The sequence below is a fragment of the Cariama cristata genome, unplaced genomic scaffold, assembly GCF_000690535.1.
Source record: "Cariama cristata isolate BGI_N322 unplaced genomic scaffold, ASM69053v1 Scaffold42409, whole genome shotgun sequence".
In the NCBI taxonomy this organism is placed as follows: Eukaryota; Metazoa; Chordata; class Aves; order Cariamiformes; family Cariamidae; genus Cariama; species Cariama cristata.
Window position 1 is genome coordinate 1421 of NW_009634855.1, and position 21762 is coordinate 23182.

The window sequence follows — 21762 nt, forward strand, 5'->3', positions numbered from 1 at the left end:
TTGTGTCTGTCAGTTTGCACCATTTAACCTTCCTGCTTCATCTTTTTGGAAGCTGTAGTTCTGCATGGATGCCTCAGTGCTTAGCAGAGTTTCCTTTGTGCTCAAATTACACCTTTCTTGCATATTGTGGACAGACCATAGGCCACATCTTGTATCTATCTACTAGATAAAAATACCCAGTCTCCTGTAGATGAATTTTAAGTGTTACAGAAATCTAGCTTTGAGACCTTCTTGTATCAAAGATGGACTGTGTTAAATCTATTGCAGAAAAGGCTGCTTCCTGGGACTTTGAGCTGCCCTAATTTATATGAAGAGTTGTTAATTTTGCAAAAAGAGTTTGTACAGAAAATGGGCAGAATTTGGGCATTTTCTTTCTCTCGACTCTTGTCTTTCTTGTCACTATTATCACCCCTTTGTTTTTTGGTTTTTCTTTTCCTTATTCCTATCTGAATTTTTCCTTTGTAGGAAAGTGCTTCCTTGGCAGATAGATTGATACAGGTATAGTCTTTCAGTCTTTTACTGTATGACTTCCTTCCTCCTCTCAAAAAACCCCAAACTGCTTTAATGCATGCATATTTGCATGCTGTACTCTATCCCTGCTTTGCTGATTTGGAATAAATGTAGAGCTAATCTCGTGCTAGAAACTTGTTTAATTTTGTTTACTAAAAATACATAAACCAATACCTGCACGTTATAATAATTTTCCTAACCTAATGTAATCTTTCAGTACAAATTCCTATGACAAATGGATTCTGTGACACTGTATTAACACTGAAATTGAATATTGCGAACTTAAATCTGTGCATGTACAACTGAGTAATATTGCATGAAAGGAATTTTACTGAATGCAAGTACACAATTGTGCTTGCTAAACAGATGCTGAACATTGTAATGAAGTACTAAAGCAGCTGTTTAGTACTACCTTGTCCTAAAATTTCTACCAATTGTACTCTATGCTGTTTGCAAAACCAATCTGATGAAATAAGCAGCTAAGCATCACAAAAACAGTCTTTCTTGGATTTGTCCTCAATTGCTTAAAAAAAAATAATTATGTCCTAAGGGACAAGTGACAAGGGCCCAGGAGGCTGAGGAAAACTACCTCATAAAACGGGAGCTGGCCACCATCAAACAGCAGAGTGATGAGGCCATTACTAAACTGGAGCAAGCTGAGAATACCATCAGGGAGCTCCAGCAGCAGCAGCAGCAATGGGTAAGGAGCCTGGCAGCACATCATCTCATCTTTTTCACTCACTCATGTTTATTTTTCCTCGTCATGACATGATCTCTGTGCTGTCCTTCCAAATGCTTGTTCATTGTGATTTGCATTCTTAAAATTACACAGATTGGACTAAGTGATATTTTGGTCTGTTCCTATTAATAGATGAAATTCATAACCCTGGATAGATCTAAGTTATTAGTTAAACCAAAACAAACACACAGTAAAACACACCAAGCCAAAAACTCAACAACAACAAAAAAACCACAACCCAAAACCCCACCACTACCAAAGAAATACTAACAAGAAATGACACACAAAACCTTTGGTAGCTCCTAATGCTGAAGAGTCCTGCCATTACAAATTGTGTCACTCTGAATACTCAAGTTTGAGAATTGATTCATAATGCCTTTACCTAGCTTCTCATTTAAGTCCGTCTCTTCCATGTTAACATTTCTTCTGTGTACCTATATTTTATTATCTTTTTTTCCTAACATGCTTAAACTTGCTGCTTGCAAAATAGAAGGGTATTGTCCTTAGTTTGGAACTACAGGATGTTATTGAAAGGTGTGGGTTTATGTGCAGATAGAGCAGGAAAATAACCTTCAGCAGCTCTATGTACTGTGTTTGTGTATGTACTGTGTGTTTTGGGTAGTATAGGGAGGGAAGCAGTTTCAGCAGTTTTCACTTGCTGAATAAACTCTGCACTGGCAGTGTTGATGTGAATACACTCATATTCTTTTAAGTAAGTGGTATCTAAGTACTTGTCTGAAGCCCTGAGCATTTCAGGTGTATGAAATGCAACTTTTTGGAACTACAGCCTATTGCAGCTGTTTACCAGATCCCTTACAGGCAATATAGCAGTTTGTTCTACACATCTTCTACTAAAGCTCTGAAAACACTTGTATCTCATCTTGGAAGGTGGAGATGAGATTTACTGTTAGACTGGAAAAAAATCATAACTTAAATGCGACATTATAGAAATAGTTTATTATGTCTATTTAATGCATTTCAGTGTAAAAAAGGCACATCTTTTAGAACAGTTGCAAGGAGTTACTACTGAGCTGTTACTCTGTAATGTGTAATGCTGCTTTTTATTTAACTTCAGCAATTTCTTTAGGGGAAAAATTATGAAGAAATTATTACTAGGAAGATGGGGATGTTCTAGTGATGCTTTCAAAAGTTTTAGATATGTTCTAATCTTTCGAGTGAAATAAAATGAGAAATGTTTATAGACTTAGGTAGCTAGCCATTTACTGTCTGATTACAATAGTACATATGCTTTTGGAATGTGTTTTTGGAGACATCTATGTTACTTACCTATACTCAATTAAAAATTATTAAAAGAGACTAAAATGCTGTATTTATCTATTAGTTAATTGATGGGTAATATGACTTTTAAAGCTAATGCTTATGCCCTCGACCTTATTAAGTATCAATGATGGGGAAGCCTGGCAGGTTGGCTAGGTATGAGAATTGGTCTTGAGCAAAACTATAGATAGCTGTGGATTGCAAAATCAGCTGGATTGGAGCTGTGAGGGCGGAAGATTGGACAGGAGTACTGCAGGAGTGGAGAGTAAGTAAAATATGAGAATGGGCAGTTAAATTAAGAGCCACACTTCCTACCCTGCACGCTTGCAGCCTTGTTTTCCTCCACTTCAGTGTGAACATGACTATAGGAAATAGCCTGACTATGCATGGAACTGAGGCTGTAAATCCATGTGGTTATAGAGGGATTTGTGCATAGTAGCTGACTAATTTTGAAGTGAAAGGAATAGTGCTGTGGTTTTGAGGACCATTTGAATTAACTTAGACAAAGTGGTGAAAGTGTTAAGATAGTTTCAAATAGTAGTTCCCTAGATTCTGCTGTGTTAGTGAGATTTGTAATTGAGTAGATTTTTAACTTTGTTTCCAAGCCTGGAAATAGGAGCAACAAATGTGAACAGCTGCCTGCGCTTGGGGCACCACCTTGTGGAAATCCATGAGTTTCTTTTGAATTTTGGCATTTCACTTTAGAGTACACCAATAAACCTTTTTGTCACTTCCTAGTGCCAGTAGCTTTGCTCTTGGCAATATTCCTCTTCAGTATTCTTACAAATATTTGCTTTATTTTTTTTTTCCAATTATTTCAATTTTGTTTGAGTAGCAAAATTGATTGCACAGTGAACTTATGGTTGCATAGTTTATCTGTATTTATTTAAAGGTATAGCATCTATCCTACATATTTTATAATCTATATATTTTCCAATCTTGGGTAGTCTGTTTCAACATGATAGAAACTGTAAAGTTCGGGTATGAATTTCTCAATAGGAATGTATGAAAAGAATTGCCTAAGGATACTTGTGGCTGCCTATTCTGAACAATGCTATGGGATTTAATAAACAACAACAAAAACAACAAAACACAACCCACTTTAACTGGTAAATCATAAGGCAGGAGAAGTGAGTAGGGTTTTTTGTTTTGTTGGTAGCAAAAATGTTATCTAACCTATAGTATTTCTAAGAAGGCTAATGTATTCTCTGTAAAAAGGTTATATGCGTTTGTATTTAAAAATTATCTAGTTTTTTTTTCTGTCTGTTTTATGAGATTTGATAGCACAAGTTAGATGGCTTAAAGGTAAGTATTGAAAGTGCTTACAGGACGCATGTGTGTGTATGAAGAAATTCTCCATTGCAGCACTGCTTTGTAAGGCTGAACAGCGAGATGGGTAGAGGACTATTCTTTTGACTGAAGTCCAATACCAGAAGCCCAAATTGCATGCAACTTTAACTATTCCTGTGCTGAGGTGTTTATAGGGAGTTTTTAGTTGAACCAGGATGACTTTGTTACGAAGTGTTGAGTCTACTTAAGGAGGTTCTTACCATTGTTTCATAGTGAAAGGAAGGGAAGTTCTGTTATAGTACTTCTCCCAAATGACCTGAAAATAGTACAAATGATCATATAATAAATCACATACTAAGTGTCATGAAGTGTATTCTACATATTTCTGGATGTATCTAAGGTCATTTGGAAGGGGAAAGGAAGCAAAAAATAATCAAGTTTGAGATGGAGACTTCACACTTAATTTTACTTTGGATGAAAACTTTTACATCTTAGTAGAGAGCAACTCTGTCAGTGTAAGTTTTTCTAAAAACAGCGTATAAGCTGTACACTTTTTTGTATTGATAACTAGGAAAAAATAATTGTAAAGCTAATGCTATTCTGAAGTGCTCTTGGAGTTCAGTGCTTCAGCTACCTAAACATGTGCCTGAATGTTTTTGAAGAGAATGGTACTAATCTGTCTTTGGCACGTCTAATCTTTAAATATAGAAACTTGCCAAAGGCTTCTAGATGTGGTGGGTAACCAAAAGATTAAAAGGAAGGTGGTTTCTTCCTCATACTATTAGTAAATCAAGAACTGCATAGAGGAAGCTGTGCGTGACTTCAACAGAATACAGAAGGTTTTCTTTTGAAGCATGCTAAGAGTGATGGTATTTGAGGAGAGGTTAATCAGCCTGTTCTAAACTACTCTTGATAATTAAGTGCTAAAGTTGTTGTTTATTTCCCCCCCAGCCCTGTTCTTTTTCCTCCTATTTTTTCTAAATGAAAAAGGTAGCTTCTCCTGGATGTGTAAAAATGAACAATCTAACAATTTCTGCCAGTTAAATACACCTCCAGAACACAAATCTCAGTCCTTCCCAGTGAAACTCTACTTTTCAGTGATTACCCAGTTCATGAGCCTGAATGCCTGAAGACTGAATCTGAGAAATGAGAGGCAGTTCAATCTGAAATTGCTTTACATCTTATTTTTAAATAGGCTTTTCAAGTGTATTATGTGAAGATAGAATTTTAATTGACTAAACTGTTCAGATCAAAGCATGTGCATTTTGCAAGGTAATTTATAGCCCTGTATTTGGTTATTGTTACAGCAACTCCATAATTACATAGTTTCTTTTCAGGAACACATGCTAAAATGACTGATAATAACGAAGAGCATAATAATTGATATAGGGAATATATGCTTGTAAATGTGTGTTGCAACCTTATGGAAGACTTTGCTTTATTTTACAATATACTTATTTATGTTATGTTCTGATTTGCAACCAAACAGCAGAAAATAAAAATACTGTATTTAGTCAAGTACTATAGTTAGTACTTAAATGTGTAAACAAAGTTAGCTGGGTGGCTGCTGAACAATCTGTTAGTTGCCCTTCAGTATAGAGTACTGGAAAATGATTCTGTAATTATATGTAATAATCTGTCATCGGCCAAAATAATATTAGGAATGGTTGTGTCAGTCTCTGAGATTTTACTATTTCTGAGATTTTTAAGAAAAGTTTGGGGAAAATAAATCTGGTTGTGTGAAGCCAAGCAAGGACTTGTTTCTTTCAGAAGTAAATGGCTGTGGAACTACATTTTTAGTGCTTTCTTACAGACATCTTTTCAACACAGCCAAGAAAAACAGTGTTACTGTGGTTGAAATGTTTGGCTGGTGCCTGGAAATCTGGATTCACATTATGGTTTTCATCACATTCTAGGGCTTAAGGCAAATATCTAAAAGCAGTTTTTTTGCTAAAGATGTCAGTCTTAAAGTAGTTTTCAAACATTGTTTTGACTATAAACTTGTGTTACTGTTATTTACTGAACCAGTAAAGTGTGTGGTTTTTTTTTTAAGGAGCAAAAATCATAACTTTGAACTTGTGACTATTGTTTTTTAAATCTGTTCTGATCTGGACTGTGGTTTTTTTGCCAGTCTATCAAGACTTGATTTAATGTTGGTTATGGCTAAGTAGATAAGTACTTCTAACGTATTCCTTAGCCAGGCAAAATCCAAAAACAGATTTAAAGAAGGCATGACTTGTGCCTGAACCTGGATAAGTAACTTTTCTTACACTCTCTATTACTTATTCTTTGACAAACATCGGTTACATTTTTTTTGTAGTCCAAAGCTATTTAGTCTCATCTTACTTATTGTTGCAAAATCAGTATATATGCAGCTCTTCAAATCTGCTGTTTTCCCTGTTTCCTGGAAGGTACAAGAGGGCTTCTTGCCTGAGGAAAGAACACTGCATTCATTCTTGTTCTATATGTATCATAAGCAGAATCTGGGACAAGAAACATAGAGTCCATTTAAGTTGCTGTGTGCATCATCTGAACTTGTACAAACAGCCAGGGAATAAAAAAGAGCTTTTGCCTATTCTCTGTCTGCATGTTGTTACGTATGCTACTCACACTCCCATGTTGTGTGAAGCAATTGTAGAAATGCATCAGCATTGTCCGTTCATCCTGTCCTTACACTTGAACTGGGGCTACCTCCACTGCTTGCTAAGGCAAAGACACTATATCGGTTGAACATAATATCAATTAAATTAGTATTGTATAAGGGAAAATTAATATTAAATACACTATGATCTTTGTACATAAGCGTTCCATGTGTGTTCAGCTGCACAATTAAGTAGGACAAGTGCTTAAATGGATAGTCTCAGTGATGCTAAAGACTGCTTGCATGAGCTATATTTGCCTTTTAATGCTTTGTATATATCCACTCTGTTATAGCTCCCTGTTAGACATACACATAAATACAATAAATTCTAATACTAAGATTAGTGTAGATTTTTGAATTTGGATTGTACTGTAAGTCATGACGAAAAGCTTAGTTGGTGTGCGGAAGTATAAAAATAAATGAAAAACCATTTCTTTGACCTTGTAGTTACATGTTGTAAATCCTTGTTTTGTCCTGTTTGCCTTTGCTTTGTGCATTAAAGGTCAGGAAATATCGTACCCTAACAGAAGCATGTGGAACTGAAGACTCTTCTGTTAATTTTGTCAACTGTTTTTAGATGCAGAAAACTAAATTGTTTGCAAACATTAAAAAAAGACATAGTTGTATCTTTAGTATAATGAATACTCTATGGATTTTAAAGTTGCGTTGTTAATTGACTAAAACTTCCATCTATGAATCCAAGTATAGTATTTATTCTTCACAATGGAGTTCATGGCACCAAAGATGTATAAAATGGTTTCCCTTTAAACTTAATTTTCAGAGTAGCTATGAACCTATGCATACACAGTAACTAGGCAACTATGCTTTGGGGACTTCAACACCCTTTTTTTTTTTTTTCTAAATCAGAAATTTAAATGCTGATGTAGGATGGCATGGCCTGTTAAGCAAGTTGGACAATCTGTGGTGAATCTCAAGTCATGTTAATGTGACCCAAGAAAGGAAGAAAATGTATTTTGTAACTCTTGACTAGAGGAAAAAGTTAAGTGGGGCTTTTGAATACAAATGCTTAGTACGACTCACATCCAATGGATCTGTTGAAAGATGCAGTTTCATGAAATTGTGCTTTAGCAAGTGAAAAGGATAGATCTTACTTTTAATTGCAGCTAATCAGCAGTCATGAAATAAGTTAGTGGTGAATTAACTTCCTTGAGCAGAACTGTGGTTTTTTTCCCTTCCCCCTGAAGTTGGAAAGGGGTGACCTTAAGTTCCGAACTGCAGTTTTGTTACTGAGGAAATGTGTTTGGGTGTGCAAAGCTGGCTGAGGATAGTCTTGAACTAAGTCCTGTATGGAAAGAACCAAATTTCTTCGTAGCTTGGGCCTATGCTGCCTGTCTAGAAGGGGCTGTACTGCTCCTTGTGCCTGGATTTTTCTCATAAATCCACAGGGCTTGCCCTAGAAGAGAATCTCAGAAGGAATATATATATAGTGTGAGCAAATGAGAGCCAAGGACTGGAGTGGAGGAAGGGGACAAATCAAAGTGATTGTGCCTTAGAGCATACATGGCTTTATTTTAAATCCAAGATTATGGAAGGCTTCTGTTGAATCAGAGTTCAAGTGAGTAGGGATCAAGAGAGATACTTGTATTAACCTTGTAACTAGCTAGTTTTTCCTAGGCATCTTTTTCTGCATATCACAAAATCATCACAGATCCTTTGAGAATTTTTCCAGTTTGGGTAACAATGAGAGAAAAGTGTGAGTTGTTGCTCATCAGTACTAATAAGGGTCTCGGTTTGGTCTTAGACACTTGGCTGTGTGGAGGGCAGTTGTTTGAGAGGCATAGCATTAGGGTTCTTATTATTAGCTGTCTGGACAGACATGTTAATAAACTTGTATAACGTAAGCACTTCTGTTCATCTTAAGCTAGTATTTCCTAATGTTAAGCATTTGAATGTACTTTTCACTCCAAATCTGGCATATAAAACCCCTTTCAAACCATCTGTGCTTCATACTAAACATATTTCTGCAAACTTTGTAGCATAAATGCAGTTCACGATACAGTGAAGACTTTGTGCTACAGCTGGAAAAAGAGCTGGTCCAAGCCAGACTGAGTGAAGCAGAATCCCATTGTGCCCTGAAGGAGATGCAAGATAAAGTTCTAGAGATGGAAAAGGTAAATCAAACCAGGACCCTCTGTATAAAATAGCACTAGAGACAGAATACAAGTCCCTGTAACTCTTTGCATAACTGTGCTCTAGAATCTTCTCTTCTTTGTTTTCATGACTTTAAGATTCTTTTCAAACCTGAAGTTAATATAGCAAAAAAAAAACCCAAAACGAAACCAAAACCAAACAAAAACACTAAAATCTGTTTGCAATGGGAAAGGCTTGTGAAGAACAGATCATTTTTTCTCCTACTCCCGAAGCTCACTGCAGTGGGAAACTTGGATTGTCATGGAGTCTTTACAGTAAACATCAATTGTTTCGAAGTTATATCCTGCAACAAGAGCAGCAGGCTTAGGGTGAGCATTCAGGTGATGTGAAACTAAATAGCCTGGGAGGGGAGGAGGAAATAGTTCAACATTACTGTTCCCAGGTCTTGAGTTCTTGAGTGTCTCCCACTTTGTCCCATTATGGGCAAGGGAAAAAATACTTCCACTGTTTAGTATCAAAATCTGTACTGCTTTTTGGGTGCCATCCTAGCTTGTAACTTACTGATGCCAGAGTTCAAGCTGTACTCAAACCGTCAAACCCTTTCTTTGACAAGAAACTTAACTGCAAAATAAAATAGAAAAAAAGGAAAGAAAAAACCCACTAATTGACCTAACATAAAGCACATTTTTCAGATCCTGTTGTATTGGCTTTGGAAATTGTTTTCTCGTGGCAATTTAAGAGCTGTATACTCAGGAATGTGGCCAGAACTTGCTAGCTAATTAGATTAACCCACTGGAATCAAGATTTTACTTTTTTAATTTTCTGGAGGGGCTTGATGGGAGTCTGACAGGCTAGTAGTGTGGTAGTTTTTACTGTACTCAACATTGGTAAGAATTCAGGGTCTAAGGTGTTTTTCAAAGTTCAAGATGAGACTACTTTACTTAACCTTCATCAGCGTGAAGATAGCATACACTGAAAAGTTAAATGTGAGGAAAAACTGGAGCAGTGGGGGAAATGTCAGTGTACCAGACACACTCAGATGTATACTAGTATTTCAGTCTGTCATAATGAACTTAGGTACATGAGAAAGTGACTGACGTTTACTCCCTCACGTTCCTACAAATACAGCTCTTTACTGCTGTTAGTGATGTGTCATGTAATCTGGGAAAATTCTGTTCAATAACCCAAGACTTGCATGGCTATACTGACAGTGATGTAAACATTCAGAAGCACACCTTGTCACTTCCTATATTTGCCAATACTCAGATCCCATGATTTTGAAACACAGAGGCACTAATAAATGGCTGCTGTGCTGTGTTCTGTTAATGTTAATAATGTACTTTACTCTCGACTCTCAAGAAAACCTGGCAACTGTCACAGTATTAGATATCTAGAAAAATACTTAATTTTGCTGAAAATTACTACTCAGAAATACAGTACAAAGTGATGAAGCACAGCTCAACTTTGAGCATTTGGTGACCAATGGTTTGATATAGGGATATTGTAGTTAGACAGACTATGTCCTTTTTCTTCCCCTCTTTTTTTCCCAGACTTCCATTATTATGCTTTCATCACTGTTTTACTTTCCCCAGGTCACTCCTGCCATGTGTCTTCCTGTTTTCACTTTAACTTTCTCTAGTCTTTCTACTCTTTCCTTATGTGTTTTTGTAAACATCCATGCACTTTCATCTATAAGACATTTTATTGACTGGTTGTTGTTTATAAATATTCATGGATGGTTCCTTTAATGTATCTTTTCTCCTTTTCAAAGTCAGATGGCCTACTTCCCAAAAAATAAACTTCCATTTTTTTTTTTCTCCTGTAAGTCTAAATAGAATTTAACTCTTAAGGTATAATTTCAATTCCTCATGTGCTTTACTTTTATCAACTAGCTCAAAATCTTTTGGATTTCTCTCCATATTTTTGATGATGTGTGCAAAATAGTGTAAGTAATGCTTTGTGAGGGATACCATCTGGGGAAATCTGGAAGTCAGAATACCTAAAACTACTTTGTCAATTATTTTTTGTAGTTGGCAGTTGGAAGATATTTATACACACTTGCTATATCCAGGAACTTAGATATTTTTTTTTTTTGTGAGAGATGTGTAATTAAGAAAATTTGGTTAGTAATAAGAGTTATCATTCCATGTCTATATTCTTGGAGTGGGTCGTCTCACTAAGCACAATTTTATTCAAATGCATATTTAAGAGGATGGTCCTTGTTCCAGAGGAACAGCTCTCTGCCTGATGAGGAAAATGTTGCCAGACTACAAGAAGAACTGATTGCAGTAAAATTAAGAGAAGCAGAAGCTTTGATGGGCCTCAAAGAACTAAGGCAGCAAGTCAAAGATTTGGAGGAACACTGGCAGGTATGGGTAGCAATACACTTTTAACAATTTTTATTTTCAGTGAGTGATGATAAAGCAAATGACTACGAAATTTGGAGATGCAGAGATCAAGTAGAAACCTAGTGATTGTGGATCAAGCTGCTGAGGTGAGAAAATCTTTAAATGCAGCTGCCACAAGAAACTTTACTTCAAAAGTGTGTTAGAAATTAGTCCCTAGTTGTTACAGGTGGCAGAGAGCCTGTGCTACCAGCTAACTGTTCTGGTAGAAAGTAAGTACCTGATCAGTACTCCTACTTCACTAGATGTTAATAAGGGCTAGAAATAGGCAAAAGTCTCAGGATATGCTTGCAACTCACTGATTTGCTGTAGTTGGGAATGACTGTCTTCAGCCTCTTTATTGTCTGTTCTTAAAACTAGTAAGTTTCCATGGGTTTCTAGTTTTTAGGAAAATAGTAGCAACTTGTCCCCATGTAACTCAGAGACCTTAAATGAAATAAGGGAACACCAGGAAAGATCAGGCATTATCAGCAATGGTGTGCTATTTTTTTTTTAGCGTCATCTAGCTCGTACCACTGGAAGATGGAAAGATCCTCCTAGAAAAAACACAGTGAATGAACTACAAGATGAGCTGATGACAGTCCGATTGAGAGAAGCAGAAACTCAGGCTGAACTGAAAGAGACCAAACAAAGAATGATGGAGATAGAAACCCAGGTATGTTACTGAACACTAGTATGTCTCAATTGAGCTGAATACTGGCAAATTGGTGTCAAATGGTAGATGTCTGATGATTATCTTTACTATTTGCAGGCATGCCTTTAGTTCCAAAATGTGCTTTTTTTAATGCTGTTGGACTAGGAGGGAGTGCATACAGTCCAACTTACTTTAATGTCTCTTCTTTAGTCTTTTCCAGGACTAAGCTTTCTGAATTTCTCATTTGGACTCATTGGTAGACTCTGTGAATATGTATGAATCTTAATTCATTAAATTGTAGCTGGTGTAACAACAAAAGTATGTTTAAGGTGTTTTAAATTCATAAACCTAATTGATGATTCTGATAATAGTAATTCTAATTCTTTAAATGGGAGTGCTTTTTTTTTTTTCTGGTGGAATTGCCTCTACTAGATTATCTACTGAGGTCATGAATCTGGTTACTAAACTGTGGACTCTGGGCAAAACAGCTGCGTGTTGTCAGGTTTTTTAGCAGAAGCTTTACCTTTTGTGTGCTAGAGAAGAAAAGCATGAATTGCCATTGCTGAGATTGTGCAGAAAAGACAAAAATAACTTGCCTGCCAAGATCTTTTTTGTGTAACCAGGGAATAAGTTGTTATTAAGCAAACAAATCTGAAATGGAAGTGCACTAAAGTTGGTGAGTTCATACTATATTAGTGAACTTTCAGCTGAATCAATAAACACAATGTGCTGTTGATTGAGAAGGATTTATAAGAGGCTTTTGAGAAATATTCCCATGAAATACCTGCTAAATGTAACTGTTACTTGAAGGAGACGTGTGCATCCAAAAGGCTAAACAAACACACACTTTACTTGACAAGCTTCAGCAATCCCAGAAACCAGGAGAGCATGTAAGGATGTGCTACTGAAGAGAGATGAGCTAACTGCAAGGCACGTGGTGGCTTATTTCCGACAGAGGCACCACTTTTTCTATATCAACTGAGTAAGAGTTTCCTGTTGCCTTACCTTTTAAAATTTTCATTGAAGTGTTAATATTGTTTCAGTACAGTTAATGTGTGCTTTTGTTTTGTTGCTTTTTCCATATCTCTGTATTTATTTTAGTCAGTAGGGGGCATAGGTATCCTGCTGTCTGGTTTACATGTATGAAAGTCGTAAGACCTTTAGGCACTTCTCACTTCAGTGTTATGCATCGAGTCTTTGTATATGCTTATGCTGTTTAGCTATCATTTGACAGAAATGCATTGGTTCTCATGTTAGTGCTGGTCTATGCACAGCTTCATATAAAAATGGTGTGACTTGTACTAAAACATTGATATTAAGGTTCCATGTTACTTTCAGGAATTCCTGGACAGAGAAATGTGCATATAATATTTCTGACATACCTGATGTTCCTTGTTGCTGTAGTTGGGACACAAGTTCACAAAATCTTTGCCTTACCTAAGCAAGAGATTGGGAAAAACAGATGTACAGGAGCTTTGCGATAATGTTCTTACAATGAGTCATCTGTTGTTTAGGAGCAATTTGAATATCCTGGTCATAAACCAAATGTCATGCAAACTTTTCTGATTACACTTAAATTCTGAATGCTATTTCATCACAAGTGTCTTATAGTAAATGATCTACAAGTCTTTCATGTCAAACTTCAGAGAGTTAAATGAATACCAAAGATCTTTTCCTTAATGTGCATTTTCTTTCCTCTTTTTTTTGTGATAAATTTCAGAATCAGATTAATAGTAACCATTTACGAAGGGCAGAGCAAGAGGTTACCAACCTACAGGGGAAGGTACAGTATCTTTCTGCACAGAACAAAGGACTTCTTGCTCAGTTGAATGAAGCAAAACGTAAACAGGCAGAGATTGAATGCAAGGTAAACATAGTGAACAAACTATTTGTGTGCTAATGTGTATGTACTTTTTAGCCTTGTCCACTATTGTTGGATAGAATTGTGTCTTAATTGAGAGGTAGAAATCACAAAACCAAAATTTTCTTTTACTGATTTGACAATATCATCTTGAATTTACCATCTCACAAAAATCACTTGAGGTTTTGACAGAGCTGCTTCTTTGTGGTGCCACAGAGATAAACTTTTACTTTAAAGTGTGGTTCTACTAAGAAAAGTGTCTGTGTATAATATATAAAAAAAGACTCTTGCACGACAGACTGACTGTGTACTCTGTCTTTAGTGACAGAAGAGGTTCATTACTTCAACACTATTACCGCAGAATTAATTTAGGCTAAAAAAAGGGGGTAAAAGTAGTATTTGAATGGAGAGGTCTACAGAAGGGAGTGTTACAGTGCCTAACTGTAACCAGACTTTAAGGGGACAACCCAAAAACACTGGGCAAAAGAGTTGTTTTTACTACTGTCAAAGCACAAAAGAGAGCCCTATATGATATTTGTATCTCAGATTTAATTAGCTGATTTTGTAACTAAATCCATAAGCATTTGCTAATAACTTATGTCTTTAACTTGTGCACACATAATATGGACAAGAAATAAAGGATAAGTTTTAGAAGCTTTTTTCTCTTAACTTGGATGAAAATTTTCCTGAAATTGCTACTGATAGGTACTTCAAAAAAGGGCCATATTAGTTGGCAAATCACTACAGTTATTATTTGCTGGAGACATAAAACCAACTTTTTACTTAAATCTTATTTCCAAAAGATGTATGAAGCACCTTTTATGAAATCAGCTAGTGCTGAACACTCAGTATTTCTAAATAGATGCTTATTAGTATGTTAAAAATAGTACTGTAATATGAGATGAATAACCAGAATACTGTTTATTAAACTGTGGTGGTGAACTGCCAACTTGAGAGCAGATGCTGTTATATAATTTGTTCATGATCAAATCTTAGTTTTGCCTTTAATGTAACTCAACTTTTTTTATGTGAACTACTTGTTTCTATTCTCATTCATGCAGAACACTGTTATTGATTGAGTGTCTGTTTTTCAGTTTTATCCAATATACATGCATTTTGCTTGTAACAACATATGTACCCCAAAGACAGCATTAGCTGTAATTCCATCAAAGGCTTCTGTGGACAATGTGAATCAAGAGTGTAGTTTGAGTGCTTTATCATTGTCACTTAGCCTGGAGATGGAATGACATCCTTATTAATATGCATAGTTTTGCAATAATATCACACTGCTCAGTTTTTACATGTTTTCCTTTCTTCTTCTAACTTCTTTTCTCCAAGTTGTAATGTATAAATCTAGGCAATTTAGTTGTGTAGTAAATTCTGATCTTGTGTTCATTACTCAAACTTGTAGTGTGTAATTTGTAATTGGCAATTTCTTGCTAGTTTTGCCTTAGTTGTAGTCCTTTCAGCAAAATGAAGCTGATTTTTCTTGTTGTTCATTTCCATTTTAAAGAAATTTAAGAACAGTAAATAACTGAGATGTACTCCAAGTATTTCAGGTTTTTTTAGGTTTTCATTTTTCTTGCTGTCTTGCCAGTTCCATTTGTTTCCAATGGAACCTGAATCTAAGTGAAGATGTAACTTCTACTGACTCATCAAACTCCATTACAAACTTTTAGAAAACAAGACACTGAATCTTAACTAGAAGAAATTGCTTTTACTGACTGTTATGTTTACCATAATCACTGGTTTCCTAAGTGCTTTTTTTTAATGCTGAGATTATTCCTATTGTGTTTTTTTTTAATATTCACAATCTTGGTGACATATCTTCACATATGACCCATAACTTTTTTGTTTGATTGCTATCTGATACTGAAAGTCCTCATTAATCCTTAAGAGATTGAGAGGGTGTAGTCAATATTCTGAAGCTTTTATGTTGACTGTAAAAAGAGTAATATGTTTTTAACCTGACTAATAAGTTAATATACATGACTATTCTCACTGGGATAATTTGCTTGGAAAGTTATGTTCTAACACAGGTTTAGAGAAATTAGCGAAATTTAGAGAAATTTATTACTGTTTCAAACTCTAACTGTATGATAATACATAGTTAAGTGAAAAATGAGAGGATATAAAAAGCCATTGTCCTTTGACAGTTGATTTGTAAGGATTGTCATTCTTTCTTGTCCCTTGCTCTCCACATTCAAACTACTGGAAGTATGATTTTTAGCTTAATCTAAGATTCATGCTAAATGCTTTCACTTTTTTCATGTTATAGAAAAGACTATTTTAGGTTCCTGTCTCCCCACCTCTGTGCTGCAATAACTGAAGGAAATCCCTGCTTGGAATTGTTTAAGGTTATTCCACTGTGTGAGGAAAATGAGATTTTAATATTAAAGTGAATTGAAACAAAAAATAAAAGCTGAAATTTAAAGTAGGAAGAGCAACACTGTTATGCTTGTCAAGCCAAAACCTTGCAACGTTACTACCTTTATTTTAATACTAACTAGGTGTACAAGAAATCAGCACATCCTATGGCTACTAGGTAAGGCCTGTGTGAAGGGCTAGCCTCCAGGAGTAACAGCAGACTGGTCATACCAACCATCCTTCTAGAAGTAGGTTCAGTATCTGTAACTTTACTAAACAGGTTGCTACAACCTTAGATTTGGCTTGAAATGCAAATAATAGCAGGTAGCTTGAATTGCACCTATACGGCAACTGTTTTCTGTCACTAGTGTGTACTGCTAGGTTTTTTCCCTTTTTATCTGACTACTGCTTCTACAGCAAGGGCTTAATTTCAAATTGTTTCTTGAAACACAGCACTGATCTTTCTAATCAGTTTTCCTAAAGAACTTACAGAATAAGATTTGTGCCCCCAGCCCAGTCTTGTCTTTCCTACCGTATCAACTTTTGTGGTAATTATTGAGAACATGCTCTGCTTGAGAGATAAAGCGTAAGTGCCATCTAGAGCAACACTATTGACTCATCTCGGATACCAAAGTCAAACTCAGCCAGTCTGTCCTTTAGCTTTCAGTTAAGTACATACAATCCTGTGGACTTGTGGGTTTGACTTCATTCAAGCAATCGTGCAGCAGAATTTAGCAGTAATGGCTAAACTTTGGCTGGCACATGATGGATTCCTCTGAAATAACTGCACTGATTACAAATGTTGTTAATTGTGTGCTGTAGATGATGCACCTTCATTACAGGAATCTCTTCTTTGAACAAACAGCATGTTTTGAAGTAGCTACTATAGAGAAGCTTTGGCATGTTCAATTCAGTCTCAACCAAACAGTCTAATGAAGGGTGGTTAAGTACTGTCAGTTTGAAGGACACATTTAAAATAACTGAAATACTGGAACTGATTTACAGTAACTACAGTTTGCAGAGTTACACCAGTCTGCCATAAGTGTACGTGTACCTCAGCCTAGTCTGTCTCTTCCCCAGAATTATTTGCACTCCAGCTAAAAGTATTACTCACTCAATATCTATCACTGTTTTCTCTCTGTGGTTGTACCAAGCTGCTGACAATATAATATTGGTTTGTGCGCTGAAGTCTTGAGGACTTATCTCATAAAACAGAAATAAGGAAATTTCCTTCTCTTGTTCAAACTCAAATTGTCTATCACTTATAGGCAAACTTACAGGTTAAATTTACGCCGGGAGTCTGATCGTAGGTTATAGGCATTAGAATTTTATTCTAAAGTGTCTTGCAAATCTTTGTATACTGTGACTAAGATAGCTGAACTTAAATGAGGTCGAGAATATCTGTGCTTTTCTGTTTGTTTTTTTTTTTTTTAAATTTGGGTTTTTTTAGACAAAGAATGATGAAATAAGTAACTCTTGTGCAGCTTTGCTGTTTCTTTATATAAAAAGTCAAAAGTCGAAGCATAAGCTGTTTTTTTTATGATACTGTTTTCTGCACCTGGAAATTGATAACAGCATATTTTCAAAACTACACAGATTTTTTTGATAGATGACTATAGTTTAGAATTGACATTAGATGATTACAGAACTGTATGGGTTAAAGTTAAATTTTAGTTCTTTAGAATATGCCTCATCAATAGGTATGATAGTTCACACAGCAGTGTATTAAGTTTTCTCCACTTACATGATTTTGGGGAAAAAAGCAGTCTTTAATCACCTGAAACTGCTATGATTTGTTAGCTTCAATCTATTACTTCTTTCAGAGTAAAGAAGAAGTGATGGCAGTACGGCTCCGTGAGGCAGACCGCATTGCAGCTGTGGCTGAACTCCAACAGCATATTGCTGAACTAGAAATCCAGGTAACATGTGATGGCATTAAATGTATAACTTGATACTGGTTACTTTTTGTACTTTGTGGTTTTTTTTTCTTCCTCCACTTTCTTATTAACCTACTGTGAATACAAGGCACTGCTTTGCAAAGTGGGATAATGCTATATTGCAGAATGTGCCTCCTTTATAAGCAAAGGCTTTAAATCTATCTTACGGGCATACTTGTAAGCTGTGAATAGTTACTTCTCTATGAGCACCGTGCTACAGGCAATACTCTTAAACTGACTTCTGTATTTTTTTTGTCTTCTGGTTGGTAATTTTTACCAATTAATAGATGAAATTTGAAAATATCCTCTGTCCCAAAAAAAGCACACATTTTGATTCCAGCAACCATTATTTTCTGTGCTTATTCTTCTGCTGTGACCAATATTGGAGGACTTGTTGTGAAACTCTTGTTCCCTTTATGTAAATCTTGAAACCAGAAATGTTATGTACTGCTACCAAGTCACTGTAAGACCTGAAGATGCATCCTTTGGCCTCTGTGTTGTTTCTTATGCTTTCAGTTCTTTTTGGAACTTTCACTGTCCCATGAACTCACTGCTCCCTTGATTAGAGAACTCAAAATTACTGTTCTTGTGTATCTTCTTGGCTTTGAGAAATCATGATGCCTTATCTGAATTCTGCTGTGCCTATCTGCAAAGGTTTTCTTGGTGGTGACTCCAAACTTACAAACAAGCTACTCTCTAGTTTACTTTTTTTTTAAACTGGTAGTGCTAGTGTTTGTCTTCCCTCTGAAATCTTTCCTTCAAGGTGATGATTTTACTCTATTGTGTCAAAGCCTCCTTTTCCCCATGATTTCTCAACTACTTGCATATTTTTCATAATCTCATATATGGAATATACAAATAAATTTAATGTAGCTTGCATAAAGAATTTTCGCTTTGAATGTTTTTCCTCTAGTGCAGCAGTCATTGAATTTATTAAAAGATAAAGCAACCATGTCCTTTAATCACATAATACTTAGATAATGCTGTGATCAGTACATCAGAAATACTTAGATAAGTACAGTAAGCATTGCATATGAATCATTTATCATCTAGTAAGATAACGAGAGTAGCTGAGTTCAGGTCAATCTTCTACTCATGTGTTAGCATTTTACTAAAAAAAAAAAAAGAAAAGCTTAAAGGTTACTTCCAACAATGTGATTTTGTAGGTGAGGAGCCAGTATTCATTTTGCATTGTTTTTACTTTAGCATAGACTTTAAGTGCCATTCTGCTTCCATTGTTTGACTGATACAGGTCTCCGAAAAAGTACTCTAGTCTTGATTTTATAAAATGAAGAAATGGTGAATCCCATAATGACCAGTTGTTTTTTCTGATAGCTGTCGCCCAGTTAGAATTGTGTTCATTTTTTACTGCAAATACCTCTGACTTGGTTTTCTATTGTTTGACTGATTAAAATGATTGAGCACTGATGACTTATAGTGCTTTCCTATTCCCTTTCCGTATTTCTGCTTAAGCTATGTGTTTCAGAATTGCATGCAGATTTTTACAATATCCTGTCGTGAGACAGGTAAAGAAGTTAAGTGCAGGAATGTAACCTATTTCATGACTCTGGCTAACACATCCAAAGATTACACTGTCCCTGTTTTGTCATGGTTTTGCACTGTCTCATGTTCAGTTGTTTATCCACATCATCTCTCCTTCCTTTTCACAATTATGACTTTGCCTGATGCAATCTTTAGTTGTGCTTTTCCGTTTGTCTCATTCTAGGTGGCCTTGTTTTTTGTTTCCTACTAAGTGTTTAAAGCATTTCAAGTTCCAGTCTTTTTGGTGTTCTTAGATGATCACCTGCTAATGATTTCTTGATCTGTAGCCTCTTAGTTAAGATGCTTGATTTTCTGCACAAATGAGAATGGCTGTGCTTTCTTTGTGTACAGTCTGAAGTAATTCTGGGGCTGTGGTTCATGTTTCTGATTTAGTGAGTTTGCCCTGTTAGGCTTTTGGTGAACACTAGCCTGAAATACAGCTTCTTCAATTGTGAAATACAGGTTTTGAGTGTTAACTGTATAAAGATATTTAAAACAAAAGTGATTTAGTAGAAATAAGTTCCTTTAATGTCCATTTACTTATTATTGACACTCTAGATGTGACTTGAAATGCCTTTATTGAGCTGTGACATATTTTGTTGTTGTTGTAAGATTCTGTAAGCAAACAGATATTTTTGACCTGTGTGTTTTGCCAGCAAATATGAAACTTACCATCAAAACTTCCTATTTGGGTACTCATGCTCAAAGGACTCTGAAACACCTGCACCAAAAAAAAAAGTAATAATGGAGTTGGAAAGCCTTAACTTCCAAAGCTCGTAAACTAATAGAGCTTAAACAAAAACCACTTTTTAAGGAAATTGAAAATCTAGGTAACTTCTTCCTCATTGGAGAAAGAGCTGCCTCCCATTCTCTTCCATTCAGCTTGTCACTGGAATTGCTGTGACCTGATACGGGGAGCAGAGGGCCTTTTAATTTGGACTTGCCTTAATGACTTGAAAGGCAATATTTAATACCATAAATACATCTAGTCAGTCACAGAGGGTAGGTGTCAGTCTCAAAGTAATTGTTCTTTTAACATGGAGCATCACAAATAGGTCTGCTTCTCATACTGTTTCAAAGCTGATAAAGATGAAGGGAGGAAGTTAATTTACCACATAACCTTCCTTTTTTTTGGGGGGGTGGGGTGGTGCTTTTCTAAGAAGCTGTAGGGATTCAGTGCCAGGTCCACACAGTCCATAGCAATGCTTAACCTAAATTGTGCAGTTTTCTTTTAAATGTTCATGTAGGTGTAGGTGCAAGACACTGGCGTTAAATTTCTAATGCAGAGTATCACTACTCCCACATAAGAACTGATCTGACGTTACACATACAAATGCTAGATTTAAATCACAGTTTCTGGGTCACTCTTAGTTTTGGTTAGTCATAATGACAAAGAGGGAAAAGGAGATAGAACTCTATCACTTAATAGTAGATGTAATTCTGCACCAAGATGTCAGTTTATTATGATGTTAGGAAGTTATTTTTTATATATTCTGAAGGTTGTCTTATCTTGGTCAGGCATTCAGTTCCTGATGCTAAACTTTTAAACTTGTAAACTTTTATGTAAGCATATTGAAGTGCAGGGAATAGTCCAATACCTGATGGATATTCTTAAGCAAAAGAAATGTATGAGTCATTCCTTAGCAAAACTAACACAAAATTTAAGTGTAACTGAAGTTTAACTCCTGTTGCATATACCTAATCCCCAGAAGTGACAAAGAAAAACCCTGAAGTTATGTATAAACAAAGGTTTTCTTTTTCAGGCTTTTTTTTTTCCCTCCTCTGTTCTCTCCTTATTTTTCCCACTTGCCAGTTCAGCTTATAAAACCCTTTGGAAGCAAACACAACTTGGAAGTATTTAGCAGCTTCTGGGCTTTGAGCAGGACATTTGAGCATAACAAATGAAGGATAGATTTTTGGATGGCTGGGCTGCTATTTTTTTTGTACCTCTACACTGGGGAGAAGCTGTTCTCTTTAATATTATATGTTCTACTTTCTCACAAAAGTTAGAGGTTTATATCCTGTAACTAAATGACTTTTTTTGGCCAAGGTACGTGCACTCTCTAATCCCTTTTGTCCCATCCTTTTGTAAGATGTAGAGAGCCAGGGCTAAGGAATGGATATTGTCTCCCTCCGATGTCTATAGTCAAATCAGCAAAACCTCAGGTTTTTTTTCCTCGGGGAACCGGTCTGTCTTGTTTTCAGCTGAACTGGTCTGATAGCTTCAAACTGCAACAAGCAAATGCTTTTAACTTCTTAATATCAGCTTTTAAAACCCTATTGCTTTTAGCTTGTGTGTGCTTTCCTAAAGCTGCCAAGAAAAGTCTACCAAGCTTTGCTATACTGCTGGTCTAATAGCAAGTGTTTATTCTGATTGCATATGGGCAGTCCTATTGGTCCCTTGGTGGTGTGGGTTTTTTTGTCCTTTTTTTTTTAAAAAAAAAAA

At 35.9% G+C, this 21762-nt stretch overlaps 1 protein-coding gene across 1 annotated transcript; it reads left to right on the forward strand.

The window, feature by feature from the left end:
- Positions 1 to 465: 465 nt before the first annotated feature.
- On the forward strand, positions 466 to 17752 carry LOC104167131 (ecotropic viral integration site 5 protein homolog; the record flags this gene model as incomplete). The annotated part of the gene is made up of 7 exons (XM_009707279.1): positions 466 to 498; positions 1061 to 1210; positions 8456 to 8590; positions 10799 to 10939; positions 11472 to 11630; positions 13330 to 13476; positions 17668 to 17752. Coding segments are annotated over 7 exons (774 nt in total), but the record flags the coding sequence as incomplete, so codon positions are not given.
- Positions 17753 to 21762: the final 4010 nt, after the last annotated feature.